The sequence below is a fragment of the Sycon ciliatum genome, chromosome 7 (genome assembly GCF_964019385.1).
Source record: "Sycon ciliatum chromosome 7, ocSycCili1.1, whole genome shotgun sequence".
Taxonomy (NCBI): Eukaryota; Metazoa; Porifera; class Calcarea; order Leucosolenida; family Sycettidae; genus Sycon; species Sycon ciliatum.
Window position 1 is genome coordinate 8,482,827 of NC_088649.1, and position 9,541 is coordinate 8,492,367.

General features: G+C 49.2%; 1 protein-coding gene across 1 annotated transcript in view; it reads left to right on the forward strand.

Moving 5' to 3' along the window:
* LOC135820897 (uncharacterized) overlaps window positions 1–9,214 on the forward strand; it is a 12,650-nt gene extending 3,436 nt beyond the window's left edge. The window contains exons 5-12 of the mRNA XM_065333948.1: window positions 341–479; window positions 1,152–1,265; window positions 2,554–2,655; window positions 3,349–3,506; window positions 4,271–4,327; window positions 4,937–5,116; window positions 6,073–6,962; window positions 7,323–9,214. Of these exons, the coding sequence (XP_065190020.1) occupies window positions 341–479; window positions 1,152–1,265; window positions 2,554–2,655; window positions 3,349–3,506; window positions 4,271–4,327; window positions 4,937–5,116; window positions 6,073–6,962; window positions 7,323–8,350 (2,668 nt within the window). The 3' untranslated portion in view covers window positions 8,351–9,214. The remainder of the gene's footprint in view (window positions 1–340; window positions 480–1,151; window positions 1,266–2,553; window positions 2,656–3,348; window positions 3,507–4,270; window positions 4,328–4,936; window positions 5,117–6,072; window positions 6,963–7,322) is intronic.
* The last annotated feature ends 327 nt before the right edge of the window (window positions 9,215–9,541 follow it).

Consider the following 9,541-nt stretch of genomic DNA (forward strand, 5'->3'; position numbering starts at 1 on the left):
CGCTTCCACTCAGTCTGATCACGTCGTTAGCTGATCCCTGTATGTAGAATTTTGCTTGTAATCTTGTAGTATTCATAAGTTTGAAGGAGTTCAAATGGGAGGCGTTGAATGGCCCACACATTCAGTCATCCTAATTTGCAACCCCAATTGCTACATTTAATACTCTCCTGGATAGAAGTTTGTAACCAGAAGATACACAAACTATCGGGTGTCTGAGGATTGCCTTGGCTTTACTTAAATGCATGAAATGCAGCGTTATAGCAATCAGTTAACCGGTTGTCTCTGTTCTCTTCTCCCTTTGTAACCCCGACTCCTATCTTTGTGTGTCTCTCCGTGGTAGTGTGATCTTCCCGAGGCAGCTGCTGGCCATCCAACACAAACACGAGCGCTTTCTCCAGTCACTAGAGACTAGCAGAGCCAACTGGTCAGCCAGCTCCATGCTTGGAAACTCCTTCACCATCCTGTCGAATCAAGAAAAGGTACATATCGGCAGGCGATGTCAAGGCTGAGGCTGCTGCGTCCATAGTTCAGTGTGATTCTTACAGGGCTCTGGTGTCGTCCTGCATTTATCGTATTTCCCCGGGTATAAAAAGACTAGGGAGTTGTACGACTCCTTGTTCTTGACCTGCCCAGTACGTGAACCCGTCGAATTTATTTATTTATTTATTTTTTAATAAAAAGACTAGACTAAACTTCAAGGGCAACGACGGCAAGGACATGGGTATCCAACTCCTTCGGCCAATGCCAGGTCACATGATATCTGCCATGTTGATTCCACTGTCCACATGCCATGTACCCTTTCTACAGAAGCACAATCACATGACAAAGATCTGAAACTACGCAGTACTGAACGCTGCAGATAATTACTTTCTTCTGCCCACCAGTGGTGCTTTGAGCTTCCAATACATCGGGATTTGATTTACCAGCTACAGTGACACGGTGCACAGTTGGCATTGTCATCACAACTCACAGTGTAGAGTGGATTCAGCTCGACAGTGAAAGAACATTTTCTAAGGACTGCAAGCTGAATTGACGTTTGTTACTTTATTCGACATGTGATAAGCAATTGGAAATGATGTACAATGGTAGAAAAGAAAAAACGGAATGAATTTTAAGAAAGGATGTATTTTCTTCTTTCCATTTTCTCCCAGCAAACCCACAGTCTACTCAACTGCTACCGTCTGTACTTGGAAAACTTCGCCGATGCCATGCAAGTGTTGAGCGACAAGATTCGGGTGTCGGCGTGCGTGCGGGGATTTATCGAGGTATGGCAGTGACCGTTTTCAAATTCTCACTGATGAAGCCTTTGTGCTGGATTTACAGCATGTTAGCGGCCGCCGTGAGCTCCCTCGGGAACAGACACGAAAATTTACTTTTTTTCTTTTTTATTTCGTTTGATGAACAGTTTCCAACTGGTTGCTTCTGGTGTTAATCCACGCCACTGATGCATAATCATTCTCATCTTTCATTGCAAATATGCAGAACTGTAAAACCAGAAATTTCCCGTGATGCAAGATTTCAGCCTTTCCCCAAAGTCGGGGTTTGGGAACATTTTAAAAATACTTTTTTAACCCTTTATGGACTACCAAATTTGTACAGGAAAGAAGCGACATGCGAAAATCAGTAATATCTCGAAATCGGTGTACATTAGCCAATACAACACCATACATTTTTGGAAAGTAGATAGGATAAGCTCCACCATCATCATCCTCGCCGCCGCTCTCGCTACTAGCAGTATCAGCAAATTCATCAGATAAATTGTTTTCTTGAATTTCTGGGATATCATCATCACTTTCACTGTCCACTTCGAACTCGTCGTCTTCAGACTCGTCAAGTGGGTCGCCAGAACTGTCCTCGTCAGAGTTCCAGTTCAGAATCATGCTGATGGCATCGTCCGCATCCATGCAGAGGACGTTTCCGCGTCGTGCCATGACAGTACTCGTACTGCAATTTTAGTTCTGCATGCTCACGCAAACTCTCAATTTTTTTTCTTGCGCGGCCAATTTGGTCAACATTTTGACTAGGGACCCCCAGCGAATTTAGCACCATTGGAAAGATATGGATTTTGTCTTTCGATTTGTGTAAAAAATATCGCCGAAAACGTGCGGTGCGCCCAGAAAAATTCGCGTTTCAAGTTTCGATCTTATTAGATCGAAACTCGTACAGTCCGTCCACAAAGGGTTAAGACTTGTGCCCCACCATTTCCCATTTTTCCATTTGAATATTTTTATATTGAATATTGGCGGGTTTGGCGTACTCCGCTACAAGTACTAGTTCATTACTACAGAACCGGTAGCACTAAATGGGTGCGTTTTAATATAGGTATTATTTAATTTTTCCAGGGTGATATTATTTAGTTCATAGAGAGGTTACCGATAACACAACTGCACCGAAGATTTACAGCACTAACGGGTGTGAGTTGGGGTTGATTTTATGCATTATATCTGGGTAGGAGATCACTGAGCAATGTCTACGGAAACAAGCGATGTGAGAGCAGTCTGAGCAGCTCACATTCATGTAATGGACAATATCTGTGCACGTGTTTCCATGTAGGACGCATCGTTGGCAACCGATGACTCCACTGCCGCCCCAGGCCTGTCCATGCTGCTGTTGTCTCCGATCAAGAGACTGCCGCAATATATTACCCATCTGAAGGTAGGGCCAGACTACACTCAGTGATCTTTTTCACAATACTTGTTAAGGCCACAACCAAGTTCCCTTTCAGCAGCCCGGTGAAGTCTAATGTTGCGTTGTACACGTGCCAAAGCTCTCTTAATTGCAGTAGTTACTTTCTTCCAAGGGACAGTTTCCTGTCTTACTATCTCTTTCAGCTCTCACCTCTTCTCCCTCTGTCCCCATGGTTGGCTATTATGTACATCGCTCTTGTTTCACTTGTGTTACAAGATCTTGCACAAACAACCACTTTAAAATATCAAAATGACCAGCCCCTTTGGAGTAGAAGACGTGTTCGCGCACTCTACGAGTAGGTTTGGCCTGGTCCCATAGCTCATGCTTTTGGAGCATTGCTCGTGACAAGCAAAGTCCCAGGTTTGTGTCTTGGTGGGATTTGCATTTTTCGTATTTTGGGTATCACCCTGAAGATGGGGGCCCTGTTCCGAAATACGTAAAAAAAATTTTAATGAAGTTGGTCGGTCACCGGGTGAGTGATTGTCACTGTGCTCATCTTCCTGGCCGAAAACGACGTACCGGCGACAAAGTGAAAACAGTGATGTGTTTGTGTTCATGACAAAAAAACTAGTATCAATTTTGAAAGGTTGATAATGGGGCCAATACACTCCCACCATGCCCCTCGCTGCGGTGCTAATTTTCTGTTGTTCTCGCATGCAGGCCCTGCTGAAAAGCACGCCAGAAGGTCACCCGGACAAGAAGGCATTCCTGCAGGCGGTCCAGGTGCTGAACAACGCCCTGCCCGCCATGCAGGATACCATGCAGGCGTCCACCAAGCTATTCGATAGACTAGCACCGGACCAGTCCAGAGCTCTCATGTGAGTGTCCACACACTACAGTACTGTCGAGCGCCGAAGAACTGGGGGTCAGCCTCCTAGCCAAGCCCGTTCCTATTTTCATGCACTACAGTCTATGCACAGTTGAGTCACCGTGTATACATTGGTATGCTGTGCTTGGTGAAATCCTAGCCTGGTCGTTCTTTGGCGCTGCGTTGCTCGGCGCCCGGCAGTACTGTACTAACAATGTAGATTGATTTCTTCATCACGTAAACGAAATTTCGTGTATGCCGGGATTTAACCATACATCCTCACAACGTCTTCAAAGTGGTCTCGGGGCGAAATTCGAAGGGCAATATTCCTTTTCAGTGATTGCTGTAGTCCAGAGACCACTTGGAGAGTGTTCTGGAGATGGTTATACTGGATAGCTACAGTGGAGTCTGCATAATATTGAGCAAAGCAAAAACTTGTAAGAGATTACATGTTTTCATGTGAGGAGCTAATGTGACGATATCCGCGTGCGTTTATATCACTATGACAAGACCATATCCCAGTGAGGTGGTAAGAAGCCAATGCTGGGAGCAGCTATCCCCCACACCTATCCAACCAGCATTATCCTAGTGAATGTCATCCAACTGGGCCAGTATGATAGTCTTAACAGTATTTCGTGCCGTGTGTGTGTGTACGGTGTATGTGTGTACGTACATGTGTGTGTGTGTGTGTCTGTGTGTGTACATGTGTGTACGTGTATGTGTGTGTGCACACATGTGTGTGTGTATGGTGGTGTTCGCTGTGAACCTCTCCAGGCAGGCAAATGACTCAATTCGCCAGTCACTGCGCTACTCCGCGCACGCTAAAGCAAGGTGAGTATGACATGAATTTTGTATTCTCACCCCCCCCCCCCCCCTCTGTATCCTTTTACTTCACTCACTCTCTTTCTATTTCCGCCCTCCTGTAGCGATCATTGCTGTCTACGTTACTGGGGTGACATTTGGATACCAGCTCACTTCTCTTGTCTTCTCTTGTTGTCTGATAATTGGTTCAGCCATGCAACTCTGAGTCGCAACGGAATTTTCCCAAGGTTTTCATTGTGTGCCTTTGTGTATTTCCACCCTCCCATCAACAATACTTCAACACATTTTAATCACCCACATGAAGATCAAAAAGTATTTTGTATTTGAATACAGTGACCAGGCGAGAGCAAGGGAAATAACGAACTCATGTAGTGGCCTGTTTCCTGCGTTGTGACTGGACTTTCCCTAGAACAATTTTTTTTAATAGTTCACAAAGGGCTTCACAGTGTGAACCTCACGGAAACGATATTCTCATGCCATTAGGTGACATGTGTGTCCACACAAGTACAGTTCTGCTTCTGTGTGTGTGTGTGTATAATGTCTGTGTGTCTGTGTGTTTATGTATGTGTCCAACCGTGTGTGTGTATGTGCATTCGCATATGACTTGTCTGTGAACAGAGCTTCCCAACGTCGCTCTCGCCAGCGTTCAGTGGTTCGCAGCCGCTACTCTGAGCGTCCAGTGGATGTTGATGGTCTGGACATGGCAGCACCAGGGCTGAATAGTTTGTCGGCAAGAAGGCAAGCAAGCGGGGAACAGGATGTCCCCGAAAAGCCTCAGCGTCGCAAGCCGATTCGCAAGTAAGTAGTGTTTCTCGTTGCCGCACACACCCGGATGTGTGTGCGTGTCTGTGTTTTTGTGTGTGCATACTTGTGTGTGTGTGTGTGTATGTGTGTGTATGTGTGTGTGTGTGTGTGTGTGTGTGTGTGTGTGTGTGTGTGTGTGTGTGTGTGTGTGTGTGTGTGCGTGTGTGTATGCGTGTGCGTGTGTGTGTGTGTGTGTGTGTGTGTGTGCGTGTGTGTGTGAATTTGTGCGTGAGTATGTCTTATGCACATGAGCGTGTAAGTGTGTGCGCGAGCGCGCGTGTGTGTGTGTGTGTGTCTGTGTCTGTGTTTGTCTGCGTGTGTCTGTGTGTGTGTGTGTGTGTGTGTGTGTGTGTGTGTGTGTGTGTGTGTGTGTGTGTGTGTGTGTGTGCGCGCGCATGTATGTGTGTGCGTGTATGCGTGTGCGTGCACACGTTTGCAAGGCGGCTCAAAAGTATCAAAGTTAGAGAGCTCTGACTGCAGTTAACACTGCGAGCTTTGCACTAGGGCCGGACACTACTAGTACACTACCTGGAAAGACTACTGCTCAATCAGGCCAAGGCGAAGGAGCACGTTACTCAATCACTGTCCTATAGAATCCTCAATTACAATTACAGCATTGAGTACTACGCTCCTCGGCTTTCGTCATGTTGAGCACTCTCGGTAGGCTGCTCTAGTGCTACTGCATCGCGCATGGCCCTCTACTTTTCAAAGTGTGAGCACTCTGGCGCTAGAGCGACGGGACATCTTTGTGGTGCCCCCTTTGCACCATGGCTGGTAGCTCGGCCAATTTAGCTCGTAACTATACTGATGAGGTCTTTATGGCCGAAACAGGTTGCTGTCTACAACATTGGGAATTCTCAATGATTACATTGTGTAGCGATTGGTGAAATTTCTGTTAGAAATCCAAACCAGAAAACCGGCTGACATTCCATATCTCTCCCTCTGTGCAGAATGTCACTCAAGTACATGGTGAACATTTGGCAACAGCGACAGCAGGGACAAGGATCAGCGTCCTCCTCGTCCAGATCGTCAGCCGAGTCCGGATCTCACACCCGGACCAAGCGCAATCGCCGCGGACTCAAGGGGCTCGGCCGTGCAAAGACGTTCTCGGCCGGCGATCGGAAAATAGCCGCTGGGCATCGCATGTCCAAATCGTACTCGGCCGATTCGCTTCATAGCGACGAGTCATCGTCAGACGACCCCAGGCCGTTGACCAGGAACGGCAAGAACGCCTTCCAAACGGGCAGCGTGTTTACGATGCCCGGCCGATATGACAAACAGGCACGCCTGCCGCCACCCAGCTCCTCATCATCATCCGTGGACTTAGCAAGTGACAGCAACAATGGCGGCAAAGCAGGACGACATCACTGCGACTCGCCCAAAGCGGGGTCGGCCAAGCACTCACAATCGTCGGCACACGACAAGAAAAAGAAGGTTAAATCATCGGGCTCTTCCGAAGGTGGATCCAAGCACGACTCACCCCACAGCCATCTGAGCCAAGCCCGAGAACAGTCGGCCAAGCTGGCTTCGGAGCGGCTCAAGCTCACCAGCGACTCATCACCAGCAGCCAGCACTCCCGCTACGACGGGTACATCACCATCGGAAAGAACGCAAGTAGACGACGCTGCCTCAAACATCGCCATCGCACGCAATTCGATGGATGGCGGCCAAGTTCGACACAACCGCAGGAACAACAATTCATCCGGTGATAACGCCTGCAGCAGAGGCAAGAGAGGCACTCCTGCAAAGCGCAAGGAATGCCAGGAATCCATGGCAACGGAAATCATCGATGACTGCGACAGGATGACAAACGCCATCATCAACGAATTCAGCAGACAAGGTAAGACAATTAAGACCGATTAGTGTTCCCTATTGTAACTCCACTCTCTCTGGCGTGGATTAGTCGCTCATGGCGGCAAATCATGCGTGACAGATTCAGAATCTATCAGTCAAACATGTTCTAGTCTCTGGCTGTGTATGTGTGTATGTGGGGGGGGCGGGGGGGGGGTGCGGGTGCGTGGGCGTGTGGGTGCGCGTGTTTGTGCTTATATTTTGACATTAATTTTATCTGTGTGTATCTACATGTATCAATTTGTGTGTGTGTGTTTGTGTGTTTGTGTGTGTGTATGTGCGTGGATGCATGCGTGGGTGTATGCGTGGTGTGTTATGTGCCATGTGCGCGTGCACTTGTCCATTGAAGATCACGGCGGCTCCCCGCTACCAACAGCCAACAACACGAACAATCACTTCCAGTCACCCCACCGCACGCGCCAGGTGGCCATACGCGGCCCCAACAGGAATACGCCATCCGCGGGGAATTCCCCCTATCGCACGGCGGCGGGCACGCCGGGAAGGAAGCTTCCGTCGATGAAACCGAACATCCCGCCAGCACTGGCAACACCACCGGATCGATGTTCACTGGATGGCGGCGGTGGTGGTGGTGGTGATACAAACTCCACATGCAGCAAGAACAGCGCCGCTACACCCACGCACGCCGCCATCGCCAAGGTCAAATCCGCACCTCACCCGCTCAAGATCGCCGGCGCCGTGAGCAGCCTCCCGCAGTCGCCCCTCAGCAAGAAGAACTCCGTGGCAAGCTTCGGCGACGTGCCGCTTATCGGAAACGGCGCCGTCAACCCGGTCACCGTCGTCGGTGGCAACGGTGAGCTGCCGCACGGCATCGTCGGCACGCCAGTCACACTGCCCTCACCGGTCACCAGTGCCACTCACATGCAGAGCAGCAGCACGGACGCACCACTATCCGACAGTGTGTTCACGCCATCGCCTCCGATCATACAGCACCAGCACGACGCTAACGGCTTTGGTCTCAGGTCGCCCGAGTTTCACGCCGCGGTCGCCGGCAAATCGGCTCCCTCGTCGCTACGGCGACGCCGCGGCCTGACAGTTCCGCCATCGCCGGCGGCGCTCGTCGCCCCCGCCAACCACGGCGCCATGACAACGCCAAACAAAGACGCCAAACTGGCCTTGTTCTCGCTGCCGCAGCACCCGGACTTGTCGTCGCGCCACGCCCTGACCAACGGGCTGGCGAAGAAGCTCGCGCAGCCCGGATTCTCCTATGTTCCGTCTGCGTCCGGCCGAAACATCCTGATCGTCAAGGGACCGAAGAAGACGAAAACCGTTCCCTTCTTCAAGCTCAAGTTCTGGAAGAACCGTGGAGCAGGCGGAAACAGGAGACAAGATCAAAACAACACGGAAATTTCAGCGTAATGGCAAGCTCAGTTTTCAGCAGAGCCGGCGATGCTGATCTGTAACCCGATCTGGGATATTTCGCCTCTTTTCAGCTTTCGTCATGCATCGGCAGTACGACCTCATCACTGGAACCAAGGACACTAATATCGTTCCAAACGAATTACAGTACAGCCCCCCCCCCCCCCCCCACACACACACCACACTGGACTACAATTACATCATCAATTACGTCATCAGCATCAAAGCCCCCTTGGCACATTGTATTGCAATTATGGATTACGTCATCGGCATCAAGCCTCACGAACGATCATTGACACACCTAATCATCACCCAAGGACGACTGGAGACCGCTAGATAGACAGACAGGATCGAAAACAATACTCACATAGTATTAGTCTGTACTGATCAAGGAATGACCTTTACAGCAGCCACCCCGTCCCCAACCTTAAAGTATACACGTGAGGTGGCACAGTTTATTTCCTATGACATCGTCCTATGTGCAAACTCTTGACCACGACCTAGCCTTGAGCCCGCACTAAGTTATACAGTCATTGAACACACACACACACACACACACACACACACACACACACACACACACACACACACACACACACACGCACTATTGAACACACACACACACACACGCACGCACGCATGCACACACACACGCACGCACGCACACACACATACACACACATAATGGTGTAAAGTTAAAGATTCCGCCACAGTAGAGCTATCACACATGCCTACAAATCATGCTCCAGACGTGCAGACGTTTTACTATAATAATTATTATGACTGTATTGTTACTGCCGCGTATTCTCGACTGTTTGCGAGGCTGCTCATTTTGCTGCAGGCTCTGAGCACACCCTGAGCACACTCTGAGCACACCCTGAGGGGGAGCAGCATAAGCCTTTTGCGCGTTGTACAGATGCACGAAATCCCGTAGTATCCCGTAAACAGAATGGGTGTTTCTCAATGTGCAGGACCCTATTGTGGTTTTCTGCTATTTCCACTAAGAAATGGCGCTGAAGGCATTTCAAACGAAAATCGTTTTCTGACAAAAAAGGACTAGCTAGGTCTTTGTCAGAAAACGATTTTCGTTTGAAATGCCTTCAGCGCCCATTTCTTAGTGGAAATAGCAGAAAACACAATAGGGTCCTGCACATTCAACACCCATTAGGTTCTACGGGATTCTACGGGATT